Source organism: Tachyglossus aculeatus, chromosome X2 (assembly GCF_015852505.1).
Source record: "Tachyglossus aculeatus isolate mTacAcu1 chromosome X2, mTacAcu1.pri, whole genome shotgun sequence".
In the NCBI taxonomy this organism is placed as follows: domain Eukaryota; kingdom Metazoa; phylum Chordata; class Mammalia; order Monotremata; family Tachyglossidae; genus Tachyglossus; species Tachyglossus aculeatus.
The window spans coordinates 4705681-4721312 of record NC_052100.1 but is presented as its reverse complement, the minus strand read 5'-3'; the positions used below and the strand labels follow the sequence as shown (position 1 = coordinate 4721312).

The window sequence follows — 15632 nt, the reverse complement described above, 5'->3', positions numbered from 1 at the left end:
TATAGTAAGCGCTTAATAAATGCCATTATTATTATTATTATTATTATTCTCTGTGCCTCAGTGACCTCATCTCATCTGCAAAATGGGGATGAAGACTGTGAGCCCCACGTGGGACAACCTCATTACCTTATATCTACCCCAGCGCTTAGAACAGTGCTTAGCAAATAGTAAGTGCTTAACAAATGCCACCATTATCATTATTCTAAGAAGATTCATTCAGTTGTATTTATTGAGCACTAAGAGCACTGTACTAAGCGCTATACTAGGAGCTTACAATCTAAGAGGGAAAGCAGGCACTTTATTCATTCATTCAATTGTATTTATTGAGTGCTTACTGTGTACACAGCACTGTGCTATCCCCATTATACAGATGAGGAAACAGAGGCCCTGAGATTCACGTTAAGGCTTCATGCAAATGAGGGATAAAAGCCACTGCTGTGTACTCTCGGTCTCCCCTCTAGACTGTAAGCTCGTTGGGGGCAGGGAATGTTTGATGTTAAAATATTGTTTTAATCGATTCTCCCAAGTGCTTAGTACAGTGCTCTGCACACACTAAGTGCTCACTAAGTGCACACACTACTGCTAGCACAGCAAGGAGGCCCTCACAAATGTGAGCGTGCCCACCTTGGTGCCAAAACCCAGGCCCCCCCGCAAAACAGCCTCACAGCCTGGGAGGAAATCTAGACTGTAAGCTTGTTGTGGGCAGGGAATGCGCCTGTTATACTGTACTTTCCCAAGTGCTCAGTACAGTGCTCTGCACATTCCCGCCCTGAAAGTGAGACCGGAGCGGGTGAGGGGAGACCCCTGGGCATGCTGCCCCCTCCCAGACACCCTCGGGGGCTGCCTGTCTCGCTCCCCTTGCCCCCGCGGGGCACAAAGCAGGATGTCGGCGGCGGGGTGGGGATGGGGGGCACAGTTTATTGGGGTCTTTCCAAGTTGGGGACAGACCCTCGCCCTGGCAGGGGGGCACTTCAGACTGGTGAGCCTCTTCGATGCCATGGGGGCCCAGGAAGGATGCATGCTCCAGACTCCACCTGCACCAGGTCACGGTTCCCATGGCAACCTGCCCCCCCGGATACCCACTTCCTGTGGCATCATGGAGGGAGCCACACAAGACCCCCTAAACCAGCCACATCTTGCCCCGAGGGGAACAGTTCCATGCCCAGCAGTCTCCCGTAGAAATCCCTTAAACCCCAGGCTCCGTCCAGGGCCACCCGGCCGGGCATGACGTGATCCCGAAGGTGTCCCCTCGTCGAGGGGAGCCAGCTCGGGCCGGGAGCGGGCGGGCACCGTGCAGGTGAGGGGGCGGCGGCTCTGATGGCCCGCGGTGGTCCTCACAGAGACCGGCTGGGATGGTCACCAGTTGGCCTTCACTGCCTTGATGTCGCTCACCAGGTTCTGGGCCAGGCAGATGCCAAAGATCTGCGGGAGAGAGAAGGGAGGGGAAGAGATCTCAAGGGGCAGGGAGAGAGATGAAGGGGACCCTCTTCAGAGTCGGGGTGCAGGCTGTGCGGGGAAGGAGACATGGTCTAGAGGAGCAACGTGGCCTTGTGGAAAGAGCCTGGGCTGGAAGACAGAAGGGCCTGGGTTCTAGTCCTTGCTGTGCGACCTTGGGCACTTGTACTTCTCTGTGCCTCCGATACTCACCCATAAAATTAATTCATTCATTCAGTCGTACTTATTGAGCACTTACTGCGTGCAGAGCACTGTACTAAGCGCTTGGGAAGTACACGTTGGCAACATATAGAGACGGTCCCTACCCAACAGCGGGCTCGCTGTCTAGAAGGGGGAGACAGACAACAAAACATATTAACAAAATAAAATAAATAGACTAGGACTAGGAGACCCCAAGTGGGACGTGGACTTTGTCCAATCTAATTATCTTGTATCTACCTCAGCGCTTAGTTTGGTGTCTGGCACATAGGAAGCGCTTAACAAATACCATTTAAAAAAAAAAGTTGCCAATTTGTACTTCCCAAGCGTTTAGTACAGGGCTCTGCACCCAGTAAGTGCTCAATAAATACGCCTGAATGAATGAAAAAGAAAGGACCGGCGGAGGGGGTGGTTGGGAGGGAGGGTGGAGGGGCCTGGCCAGTAAGTGCTCAATAAATATGATTGAATTAATACCTGCAGAAGGGCAACTCCCAAGAAGACCCCGGCCACCAAGACCAAGTTGTCCTGCAGCCACTTCTCAAACTGGCCCACGCAACCTTTGGTGTAGATGAAGCTCTGCTGTTCCAGCTCCTGAGCACAACCCGGAGGGATGGATGCTTGGGTAAGCTTGCGCCCGGTCTCCCTCAAACCCACCAGACGCCCTCCGCAGTCATCCTTCCCCGCCATCCTCCCCGACACGCCGCCAAAAACCCGGCCCACCCCCTCACCTGTTTGAGCCGGACCCCGTAGCCGCACTGTGTGTTAGGGACATCCTCCTGGGAATCAAGCAATCGTATGTACCGAGCATTTTAGAGCTGGAGAAACAAACTCCACCTTGCAGACCGGCTGGGGTGAGGGGAGGAAGAGGGGAGGACTTGGGCAGAAGGAGCAGAGACTGAGCACCTCCACATTAAGGCACTCAATTCGTTCTCTCACCCCCCACACCATATCCTCGCTCTTTTCCCACCACACCCCAGTTTGCACCCTTCTTACCTAACACCAACCTAATCTCTGGACCCTCAACCCCTTGTTCACGTCCTCCTTCCTGCCTGGAATTCCTTCCCCCTTCATATCTGACAGACCTCTGCTCACCCCAACTTCAAAGCCCTACTAAAAAAAAAATCACATTTCCTCCAGGAAGCCTTCCCAGACTAACCTCCCCCACTACTGCATCACCTATGCACATAAGTCCTCACCCCTCAGTACTTTGAAACCCCATCACACACACATTTTGCTGCTTCCCCCAGCCTATAATTTATTTTAGTGTCTGTCTTCCCTGCTAGACTAGAAGCTCTTTGAAAGCAGAGGGCTGCCTTCTGACTCTACAGAAATAATAATAATAATAATAATAATGATAATAATAATAATGGCATTTATTAAGCGCTATGTGCAAAGCACTGTTCTAAGCGCTGGGGAGGTTACAAGGTGATCAGGTTGTCCCACGGGGGGCTCACAGTCTTCATCCCCATTTTACAGATGAGGTAACAGACACAGGGAAGTTAAGTGACTTGCCCAAAGTCACACAGCTGATAAGTGGCAGAGCTGGGATTTGAACCCATGACCTCTGACTCCTAAGCCCATGCTCTTTCCACTGAGCCATGCTGCTTCTTAAGGGCTTAGCACAGTGCATTGCGCACAGCAGACTGTAAACTCCCTAGGGCAGGGACTGTGCCTACTGTTGTACTCTCCCAAGGGCTTAGTCCAGTGCTCTGCTCACAGTAAGCACTAAACAAAACACAAATTGTTGATAAAGTGAACAACAAAAAGGAATTATTTTAGGCTAATGAGATTTCTTTCTTATTTTATGTTGGGGGCCTGGATGCCTTTGGCAAACTGGAGGCTGGGAGCTACAGAAGGGGAAAACTTAATTTTATCTTTTGGCAGCCAGACAATCGTACTTATTGAGAGCTTACTGTGTGCAGAGCACTGAACTAAGCGCTTGGGAGAGGAAAATACAATACAGCAGACACATGCCTTGCCCACAGTAAGCTTACAGTCTAGAGGGGTCTCCAGAAGAGGGGTGGTGGGGGAAGGTAATGGGATCCTGGAAGCGGAGTTGGAATTAGATAGCAGGTCCTTCTGACTCCCAGGACTGGGAGTCAGAAGGACCTGCGTTCTAATTCCGACTCTGCCACTTGTCTGCTGTGTGACCTTGGGCAAGTCACGTCACTTCTCTGGGCCTGAGTTCCCTCATCTGTAAAACGGGGATGGAGATCGTGAGCCCCATGCAGGACAGGGACCACCCGATTTGCTTGTATCCACCCCAGAGCTTAGGACATCGCCTGACACATAGTAAGCCCTTAAATACCATAATCACTATTATTATGATCCCCTTCTCCTCTCCCCACCTCCCCCCGACCCCACGTCTTCCCCACTCCCCCCCGGCGGCCGTCCTCACCGCGGGGTCCTGGACACAGCAGGAGAAGGGCACCCCGCAGCGCTCCCGGCTGGGGTTCGAATCCGTGCAGTTGAAGTAGATGTTGAGGTTCCAGTCGTTGGGGCCGCGGGCTCCACAGCAAGACCACTGGGGTGGGAATAGAGCAGATGCTAAGCTCACTGTGGGCAGGGAACATGTCTCATATTGTTCCACTCACTGGGCCCTCATTCATTCAGTCAGTCGCATTTATTGAACCCTTACTGTGTGCAGAACACTGTACTAAGCGCTTGGGAGAGTACAATACAACAATAAACAGACACATTCCCCTGCCCACAGCAAGTTTACAGTCTAGAGGAGGAGAGGGCCCAAGCCACAGCGGTGGCCAAGAGGGCTGTCTCAGGGCCAGGTGATCCTCTCTTTTCTGCCCCACTGGGTGGAACACAGTGTCCGGTCTGATTGTCTTCCATCTCCTTCCTTTCCCCACAGCACCTGTATATATGTTTGTACATATTTATTACTCTATTTATTTATCTTACTTGTACATATCTATTCTATTTATTTTATTTTGTTAGTATGTTTGGTTTTGTTCTCTGTCTCCCCCGTCTAGCCTGTGAGCCCGCTGTTGGGTAGGGACTGTCTCTATGTGTTGCCGACCTGTACTTCCCAAGCGCTTAGCACAGTGCTCTGCACACAGTAAGCGCTCAATAAATACGACTGATTGATTGATTGATTGAGCACAGGGCTTTGGCACCTAGTGATTCCTTACTAAATACGCCATCGTTTGTTTTGGAAGGTTATATCCAGCAGGGTGGGTGTTGTGGAGAGGGAAGGTGTCCATTTAGTGTTCTGTTGTCCTCTCCCAAGTGCTTAGCACAGTGTTCTGCACACAGTAAGCACTCGGTAAATACAATCGTCCAGGTCAACCTGGGCTCCGCCAGGGCAGAGGGCCTCAGCACTCCCAGCTTTGGACAGCAGGGGTCGCCCTTGCCCCGGTTTTGAGCGCCGCCATCTTGCCCGCTGGTTGCTATGGCGACGGTGCAATTACTCAGGAGGGCTTAGCATCTCTAAAACAATCAATCAATCAATCAATCGTATTTATTGGGCGCTTACTGTGTGCAGAGCACTGTACTAAGCGCTCGGGAAGTACAAGTTGGCAACGTATAGAGACAGTCCCTACCCAACAGTGGGCTCACAGTCTAAAAGGGGGAGACAGAGAACAAAACCAAACATATAAACAAAAGAAAATAAATAGAATAGATATGTACAGGTAAAACAAATAAATAAATAAAACAAGGCCACATGCCAAGCCAGGCTCAGTCCCCACCTGTGACCGGGCCGAGACCTCACTGGGCCTGGGCAGGGGGCACGGAGGAGGGACTGGGCCAGGGGTGGAGGGAGGCAGAGCCGTCCATCAGGGACAGACAGTGGGGACCATCCTCCTGGTTGGCCCTGAGCCACCAATGATCAATCAATCAATCAATCGTATTTATTGAGCGCTGACTGTGTGCAGAGCACTGTACTAAGCGCTTGGGAAGTACAAGTTGGCAACATAGAGAGACAGTCCCTACCCAACAGTGGGCTCACAGTCTAAAAGGGGGAGACAGAGAACAAAACCAAACATACTAACAAAATGATTCCTTACAGGGGGATCCTGGTGCCCCCCTGGGGCATTGGTTTCAGGCTGGCAGAGCACCAAGGCCTGGGTTCACGGGAGACCAAAATCCCCCGGCTGGCATGCAGCCTAGCCTAGAGGAAAGAGCCCAGGCCTGGCACTTGAAGTACCTGGGTTCTAATATCAGCTCTGCCATTTGGACCTCTTAACTGCTGTGTGACTTTGGGCAAGCCATATCACTTCTCTGCGCCTCAGTTCTCTCATCTGTAAAATGGGGATTCAATCCCTGTTCTCCCTTCCGACTCAGATCGCGAGCCCCATGTGGGATCTGATCATCATGCCTCCTGCCCTGTGCTTAATATAGTCCTTGACAATTGGTACACACTTTAACACATGCCACAGTTATTATTATTATTTGAATAATTGTACTTCCCAAGCGCTTAGTACAGTGCTCTGCACACAGTAAGCGCTCAATAAATACGATTGATTGATTGAAGAATAAGAGGACAGAGGGGAGAGGGAAAGTATCTAGCTTCACAATGTTATTACTTCTTACGGTGACTCAGAGGCATCGGCTGGAGGGAGACCCGGGCCCAATCAGTCAATGGTATTTATTGAGCTCTTAGTGTGTGCAGAGCACAGTACTAAGCACTTGGAAGAGTACACTATAACAGACTTGGTAAACACATCCCCTGCCCACAAGGAATTGATTGTCTCCACCCCAGAGCTTAGTACAGTGCCTGACTCATAACAAATACCCTAATTAATGAATGAGCCTGCAATCTACACGGGGAGACAGACATCAAAACAGATTAGGGATAGGGGAATTAGTACAGACTAAGATTATTTCCCCAAGCATTGTGGGGTTGGGGCGAGTGCCAACAGGCACTGCAGTGTTAAAGAATGAGCTGTGGAGGCCTCCACGTGACTCCTTTTGTGGCTACTCTGTTCTGGCCTGGGCCCCAGATGCTAAACTGCGAGTCCCAACATGTCCTGAGACACCGGACACCCTCTTAAAGGTAAAGTCCTGGCCATTTGACCACCCACCTTCTCCCCTAGGACTGTGGGCCCTGGGTGGAACACAGTGTCCGATCTGATTGTCTTCCATCCCCACCCCACCCAGCGTTTAGCACAGGGCTTGGGCACCCAGTGATTCCTTAATAAATACTCCATCGTTTGTTTTGGAGGGTTATATCCAGCAGGGTTGGTGAGAGGGCTTTATTGTTACAATGTTGATGATAATAATGGCGTTGTGCAAAGCACTGTTCTAAGCATTTGTTGAGCACTATGTAGCACTCGCTGTACTGAGCACTGGGTAGATACAAGATCATCAGGTCACAAACAGTCCCAGTTCCACATGAGGTTCACATGTGGAGGGACAGGGAGAACAGTCACTTCATCCCCATTTTGCAGGTGAGGAAACTGAGGCCCAAAGAAATTCAATGACTTGCCCAGGCAGATGAGGGGCAGACCTGGGCTCTTTCCACTGCGCCATGGCTGGTCTGACCCCACCGGGGGTGGTCCCGAGTCAACGTAATGGTCTAGGAAATGCTACTGGGGGGGGGGGGGGGGTCCCTGGAAGTCCAGGGGGACAGAGGCACCCCAAACCCGCTCCCTCCCTTCCCCCAGTGGCTCACGTATTCCTGAGCAAAATCAATCAGGTTCTGAAGGTCTATGTCATCGCGGTAGGCCTTGACGTTGTTGTTGATGAAGACGTTGAGCTGATCTTTGATCCAGTCCTTGAAGACAAAGGCTAGGACCCCAGCGGTCAGCTCCAGGAAGAAGATGAGACCCAGGAACACAGAGAACTGCGGTGGTACGGGAGAGGGCGAGGGAGGGAAAGGTGGAGGAAGGGAGAGGAGAAAGGGATGGAGGGGGGGGAGAGAGAGAGAGAGAGAGAGGAGAGAGGGAGAAAAATGGGGAGAAAGGGGAAGAAATTGGGGGAGAAGTTGGAGGAGAAAGAGGGAGGGAGAAGCAGGGGAGAAAAGGGAAGACAGGGAAAGGCGGGTGGAGAGAGGGACAGGGAGGGAGAGAAAAGGGAAAACATACAAAGGATGACATCTTGTATTCCTCTCCTCAGCACTTTTATTTAGTCTTTTTTACCTGTTATTTTCCTGTCCTGCCTCCTTCTTCCACTGCTTGTAAAATCATTTTTATCTGTCAGCTATTAGATTGAAAACTCCTTGAGGGCAGAGATCATGTCCTAACTCTATATAGCCCCCCCCCCCCACCACCACCATCACTCTAGGCACTTAGTCCAGTACTCTGCACACAGGAGGCTATCAGCTCCTTAAGGGCAGGGATCTGTCTACTATCATATTCTTCCAAGTGTTGAGTACAGTGCTCTGCACACTATAGATATAAGCTCCTTGAGAGCAGGAATCGCGTGACTCTCAGCTGTATTGCATCCTCTCCCATGCTCTTAGTGCAGTGCTTTGCACGCAGGAGACTGAAGGTTCATGAGAGCAGGGATCAGGTCTACCCATTCTACTGGACTCTCCCAAGTGCTTAGTGCAGTGTTCTGTGTAAAGTAAGTGCTCAATAAATACTGCCATTGATTGATTGATGCGCTCTGCTTCCGTTGTGCTTAGGACAGCACTTGGGCACTTGATCAGTATTATCAATTGATTAATTAACAGCTCAGCCGTAAGCAGGATCTGGGGAGGAGGGGGAGCTGTGCCAGTTGAGTTGGAAGCCCCCAGACCCACCGGGACCCTCAGTTCCCACGGCAGATGAGGTGCTCTTTCCCCTCTGACCCCTCGACCCGCCTCCCTCTACCCCACGAGCAAAGCCCACCACTCACAAACTTGAGGAGGAGGGTGTTCTCACGCAAGGCCCCGACGCAACCAGCAAAGCCCAGCACAAACATGATTCCACCGACCACCACGAAGAGCCATACGGGGTCCAGTCCGCCCAGGTCTGTGAGGGAGGAGATGTTGGAGAGGACGCCCTGCGGATACATCGGGGGATGGCGGGGAGGACAGGACCGAGGAAAACTGTAAGCTCGTTGTGGGCAGGGAACGTGTCTCTTAGAATGTTGGGTTGTATTCTCCCAAGTGCTCTGCACACAGGTGGTATTTTTTAAACACTTACTGTGTGGCAGACGCTGTACTAAGCGCTGGGGTAGATACAAGCTAATCGGGTTGGACACCACCCCTTTCCCACATGGGATTCGCAGTCTTAATCCCCATTGGCTCACTGGAAAGAGCCCGGGCTGGGGAGCCAGAGGTCGTGGGTTCTAATCCCAGCTCTGCCACTTAGCTGTGTGGCCTTGGGCAAGTCACTTCACTTCTCTGGGCTTCAGTTCCCTCATCTGTAAAATGGGGGTGAAGACTGTGAGCCCCACGTGGGACAACCTGATTACCTTGTATCTACCTCCAGCGCTTAGAACAGTGCTTGGCACATAGTAAGCGCTTAATACCAACATTATTGTTAATTATTATTATTATTTACAGATGAGGAACTGAGTCCCAGAGAAATTAAGCGACTTGTTCAAGGTCACACAGCAGACAAGTGGTGGGGCTGGGATTAATAATAATAATAGCATTTATTAAGCGCTTACTATGTGCAAAGCACTGGTTAGAAGCCAGTTCCTTCTGAATCCCAGCCCTTGGCTCCATCCACCAGGCCATGCTGCTTCCCAGTAAATAGGATTGATAGATTGAGGGGGCACGCCAGGACCAGAAGATAAACGCCCCTCCCTCCCGCTGGTCCCCCCTCACCCCGGCCTCCCACCCATCGCTTCCCGCTTACCTTCTCTGCCCAGGCCCACAGCCCGATGGCCAGAAACGCAGCCCCCAGCAGCTGGGGAAAGCGGGAGAGAAGGGAGATGAGAGCACCGCTTGGCACCTTGCCCACCCCCACCATCCCCCCCTGGGCTGCCTGGCCCCCTGGCCCCCCGTCTCCCCCTTCTAGACTGTGAGCCCACTGTTGGGTAGGGACTGTCTCTATGTGTTGCCAACTTGGACTTCCCAAGCGCTTAGTACAGTGCTCTGCACACAGTAAGCACCCAATAAATACAATTGATTGATTGATTGATCCTACCCCTCATCCCGCGTGTAGAAAAGTGCTTTGCACATAGTAAGCGCTTAATAAATGCCATTATTATTATCTGCTGTCCAGTCCTCTCCCACCCCTCCTCTACTATCCCTGTTTCGTTTTGTTGTCTGTCTCCCCCTTCTAGACTGTGAGCCCGTTGTTGGGTAGGGGCCGTCTCTATATGTTGCCACCTTGGACTTCCCAAACGCTTAGTAATAATAATGATGACGGCATTTATTAAGCGCTTACTATGTGCAAAGCACTGTTCTAAGCGCCGGGGAGGTTACACAGTGATCCGGCTGTCCCACGGGGGGCTCACAGTCTTAATCCCCATTTTACAGACGAGGGAACTGAGACCCGGAGAAGTGAAGTGACTTGCCCAAAGTCACACAGCTGACAATAGGCGGAGCCGGGATTTGAACCCATGACCTCTGACTCCAAAGCCCTCGCTCTTTCCACTGAGCCACGCTGCTTCTCATAAGCATGCAGTGCTCTGCACACAGTAAGCGCTCAATAAATACGATTGAATGAATGAATGGTCCCGTCCCATCCCACCCCTCCCCCTGCACCAACCATGGTGCCATCCTAACCCGCTCCTCCTCCTCCAGAGCCATCCACGGTCCTGTCGGATCCCACACCTCCTCCGTACTGGGACTAACTTACTACAGAAATGGTGCTTAGAGTAGTGCTTAGAATGGTGCTTGGCACTTAGAACAGTGCTTTGCATATAGTAAGTGCTTAATAAATGCTATTATCATTATTATTATTATTACTATTATTATTATTATTATTATTATTATGGTGCACAGTGGAAAGTGGCACTTTAGCTTCCACTAATGGACTGTAGGCTCCTTGAAGCCAGGGGCCACGGCCAGTTCAGAACACGGATCCTCCTACAAAGAGGGCTCCGGGAGTGCCCAAGGAGAACGGCCCTAGCTGGGAAGCTCCCAATCAATCAATCAATTAGAACCCAGGTCATGGGTTCCGATCCCGGCTCTGCCACTTGTCTGCTCTGCAACCTTGGGCAAGTTACCTAAATTCTCTGTTCCTCAGTTACCTCACCTGTAAAATGGGGATTAAGGCGGTGAGCTCTGTGTGGGACAGGGGCTGTATCTACTCCAATTACCTTGTATCTACTCCAGTGCTTAGAACAATGCCTGGCACATAGTCAGTGCTTAACAAAATACCATTATTATTAATAATAATGATCAAAAATAATAATCCATAGAGCTTATTGAGCCTCAGAGCACCGGGGAGAGGTGCTTAGGCTAGCCTCAATCCCCACCCTGAGAGAGTTTACGGTCTGCTGGGTGTAAAGCACTGTACCAAGAGAAGCAGCATGGCTCAGTGGCTTTGGAGTCAGAGGTTGTGGGTTCAAATCCCAGCTCTGCCAATTGTCAGCTGTTTGACTTTGGGCAAGTCACTTAACTTCTCTGTGCCTCAGTTCCCTCATCTGGAAAATGGGGACTAAGACCGTGAGCCCCCTGTGGGACAACCAGATCACCCTGTAACCTCCCCAGCGCTTAGAACAGTGCTCCGCACATAGTAAGCGCTTAATAAATGCCATTATTATTATTATTATTACCAAGCATTTGGGAGAGGACAAAAAATAGAAGCCCACCTTGCCCTCAGGGAGCTCAGCTGGTGAGTGAATATGTACATAAATGCTATGGAGGAGGAAAAGAGAAATTAGGGAAAGCCTATCAATCATTCAATCAATGGCATTTATTGAGCGCTTACTATGTGCACAGCACTTACAAACTGCTTAGGAAAGTACATTCATTCAATCGTATTTATTGAGCGCTTACTGTGTGCAGAGCACAGAGTTAGCTGACACGTTCCCTGCCCTTAAACAGCTTTCAGAGAGGACTGGACAATCAGGCTTTTTTTTTATGGTATTTGTTAAAGTGCTTACTATGTGCTACACATTATACTACTCTGGGGCAGGTACAAGCTTATCAGGTGGGACGCAGTCCGGGTCTCACGTGAGGTCTTAATTCCCATTTTACAGATGAGGTGCAAATGCTTGCCCTAGGTCACAAAACAGTGAAGAGGCAGAGTTGGGCTCAAGAACCCAGGTTCATTCATTCATTCATCGTCGCATTTACTGAGCGTTTACTGTCTGCACAGCACTGTAGTAAGCGCTCTCCTGCCCACCCCAGGAGGAGCTGGAGTGAAAGGGGCTGAAATGTGCGGAATGTCTCTGGGGAGAACAGCAGGGCCATTGAGGGCCGGGAGGTGGGGGTGGCAGGATGGACGGGCCAACAAAGGGGGACACTGAGGCCGGACAGGGCAGGGGCCGTCCCCGGGGCTCCTCTTTTAGACTGTGAGCCCACTGTTGGGTAGGGACTGTCTCTATATGTTGCCAATTTGTACTTCCCAAGCGCTTAGTACAGTGCTCTGCACATAGTAAGCGCTCAATAAATACGATTGATGATGATGATGATGGACTGAACGCAGGCGAGCCCGGGAGAGCAGAAGTTGGGGTTCTGGGCCCCAGGGGCTAAGGAATGAATGTGTCTACGGAAAGAGGGTACCCCAGCTCTTAGAACAGTGCTTTGCACATAGTAAGTGCTTAATAAATGCCATCATTATTATTATTACTACCCCAGCTCTTAGAACAGTGCTTTGCACATAGTAAGCGCTTAATAAATGCCATCATCATTATTATTACTGCCCCAGCTCTTAGAACAGTGCTTTGCACATTGTAAGCACTTAATAAATGCCATCATTATTATTATTATTACTACCCCAGCTCTTAGAACAGTGCTTTGCACATAGTAAGTGCTTAATAAATGCCATCATCACTATTATTATTACTACCCCAGCTCTTAGAACAGTGCTTTGCACATAGTAAGCGCTTAATAAATGCCATCATCATTATTATTATTACTACCCCAGCTCTTAGAACAGTGCTTTGCACATAGTAAGTGCTTAATAAATGCCATGGTGATTATTATTACTGCCCCAGCGCTTAGAACAGTGCTTTGCACATAGTAAGCGCTTGATAAATGCCATCATGATTATTACTGTTACCCCAGTGCTTAGAACAGTGCTTTGCACATAGTAAGCACTTAATAAATGCCATCATCATTATTATTACCCCAGCTCTTCGAACAGTGCTTTGCACATAGTAAGCGCTTAATAAATGCCATCATTATTATTATTACTACCCCAGTTCTTAGAACAGTGCTTTGCACATAGTAAGCGCTTGATAAATGCCATTATTATTATTATTATTATTATTATTATTATTACTCCAGCTCTTAGAACAGTGCGTTGCACACAGTAAGCGCTTAACAAATACCATCATCCTCATCCAATGGGGGAGGGATCCTGACTGGCACGAGGATGGGGGGTGGGGGGCCTTATCCGGCGGGGTGCCCCGGGCCAGGACAATAGGGACGGAGGCCAAAGCCCCCCCTTGTCTCCCCCAGACTCACCCAGAAGACGATGTTGAAGCCGAACAAGAAATACTTCCCGCAGCAGCTGACCTCGGGCTCGGTGAGATGCTGGGCTTTGCCGGGCATGGCCGGGGCCTGGCTGGGAGCCCACTGTTGGGTAGGGACCGTCTCTCTATGTTGCCAGCTTGGACTTCTTCCCAAGCGCTTAGTCCAGTGCTCTGCACACAGTAGGCGCTCAATAAATACGATTGATGGATTGATTAGTGGCCGGGCCGGGCTCTGAGCCGCCCCATAACGGGGGCTGCAAGGGGAGGCCCCGGCCCGCAGGCCACACCCACCCGATGCAAGCCATGCCCACCGCAGCCCACGCCCGGCCCATGCAGGACACGCCCATCATCATCATCATCATCATCACAACAATAATAATAATGCCACTTATTAAGCGCTTACTCTGTGCCAAGCACTATCCTTAGCGCTGTACAGGGTGATCAGGTTGTCCCACCCGGGGGGCTCACAGTCTTCATCCCCATTTGACAGAGAGGCCCAGAGAAGTGAAGTGACCTGCCCAAAGTCTCACAGCTGACAATTATAATAATAACAACAATAATGATGGCATTTATTAAGTGCTTACTATGTGCCAAGCACTGTCCTAAGCGCTGGGGAGGTTGCAGGGTGATCAGGTTGTCCCACCCGGGGGGCTCACAGTGCTCATCCCCATTTGACAGAGAGGCCCAGAGAAGTGACTTGCCCAAAGTCTCACAACTATCAATTATAATAATAACAATAATAATGATGGCATTTATTAAGCACTTACTATGTGCCAAGCACTGTCCTAAGCGCTGGGGAGGTTGCAGGGTGATCAGGTTGTCCCACCTGGGGGGCTCACAGTCTTCATCCCCATTTGATAGGCCCAGAGAAGTGAAGTGACCTGCCCAAAGCCTTACAGCTGACAATTAAAATAGTAACAACAACAATGATGGCATTGATTAAGCACTTACTATGTGCCAACCACTGTCCTAAGCGCTGGGGAGGTTGCAGGGTGATCAGGTTGTCCCACCCGGGGGGCTCACAGTCTTCATCCCCATTTGATAGAGAGGCCCAGAGAAGTGAAGTGACCTGCCCAAAGTCTCACAGCTGACAATTATAATAATAACAACAATAATGATGGCATTTATTAAGCGCTTACTCTGTGCCAAGCACTGTTCTAAGCGCTGGGGAGGTTGCAAGGTGATCAGGTTGTGCCACCCCGGGGGTCTCACAGTCTTCATCCCCATTTGACAGAGAAGCCCAGAGAAGTGAAGTGACCTGCCCAAAGTCTCACAGCTGACAATTATAATAAAACAATAATAATGATGGCATTTATTAAGCGCTTACTCTGTGCCAAGCACTGTTCTAAGCGCTGAGGAGGTTGCAAGGTGATCAGGTTGTCCCACCCAGGGGGCTCACAGTCTTCATCCCCATTTGACAGATGAGGTCACTGAGGCCCAGATAAGTGAAGTGACTTGTCCAAAGTCACACAGCTGACAATTATAATAACAATAATGATGGCATTTATTAAGCGCTTACTATGTGCCAAGCACTGTTCTAAACGCTGGGGAGGTTACAAGGTGATCAGGTTGTCCCCCAGGGGAGCTCACAGTCTTAGTCCCCATTTTGCAGATGAGGTAACTGAGGGACAGAGAAGTGAAGTGGGTTGCCCAAAGTCACACAGCTGGCAAGTGGTGAGCCGGGATTCGAACCCCTAACCTCTGCCTCTAAAGCCCGGGCTCTTTCCACTGAGCCACGTTGCTTCAAAATAAATAATAATGGCATGTATTAAGCACTTGCTAGGTGCAAAGCAAAGTTCTAAGCGCTGGGGAGGTTACAAGGTGACAAGGCTCAAATCCCGGCACTGCCAGTTAGCTGTGTGACTTTGGGCAAGTCACTTCGTTTCTCTGTGCCTCAGTTACCTCATCTGTAAAACGGGGGTTAAGACTGTGAGCCCCCTCGTCGGACTTCCCGATCACCTTGTAACCTCTGCAGCGCTTAGAACAGTACTTTGCACATAGTAAGCGCTTAATAAATGCCATTATTATTACTATTCTATTTATTTTTGTTAATGATGTGCATATAGCTAGAATTCTATTTGTTCTGTCGATTTGACACCTGTCTACATGTTTTGTTGTCTGTCTCCCCCTTCTAGACTGTGAGCCCGTTGTTGGGTAGGGGACCGTCTCTATATGTTGCCAACTTGTATTTCCCAAGCGTTTAGTACAGTGCTCTGCACACAGTAAGAGCTCAATAAATACGATTGAATGGATGAATGAGTGAATGTAGGGCATGTCCGCTCTAATTACCGTATACCTTGCCCAGTGCTTAGAACTATGTTTGAAATAGAGTAAACTCTTAACAAATACCAATAAAAAAAACTTACTCTGTGATAGCTAAGTACTGGGGAAGATAGGTGATAATCAGGCTCCCCTCCCCGCGTGGGACTTACAGTCTAAGCAGAAGGAAACCCACATTGAATTCCCAGTTTTCAGGCGAGGGAACTGAGGCCCAAAAAGTG

General features: G+C 50.0%; 1 protein-coding gene across 1 annotated transcript; it reads right to left on the bottom strand.

Moving 5' to 3' along the window:
• Nucleotides 1-328: 328 nt before the first annotated feature.
• Nucleotides 329-13382, bottom strand: TSPAN17 (tetraspanin 17). The gene is made up of 8 exons (XM_038770805.1): nucleotides 13124-13382; nucleotides 9396-9446; nucleotides 8446-8592; nucleotides 7280-7450; nucleotides 4052-4177; nucleotides 2382-2429; nucleotides 2128-2244; nucleotides 329-1422 (listed from the first exon to the last, which is right to left on the bottom strand). The coding sequence occupies exons 1-8, from the start codon at nucleotides 13208-13210 to the stop codon at nucleotides 1357-1359; spliced, it is 813 nt and encodes a 270-aa protein (XP_038626733.1). The 5' UTR covers nucleotides 13211-13382; the 3' UTR covers nucleotides 329-1356.
• Between the last annotated feature and the right edge of the window lie 2250 nt (nucleotides 13383-15632).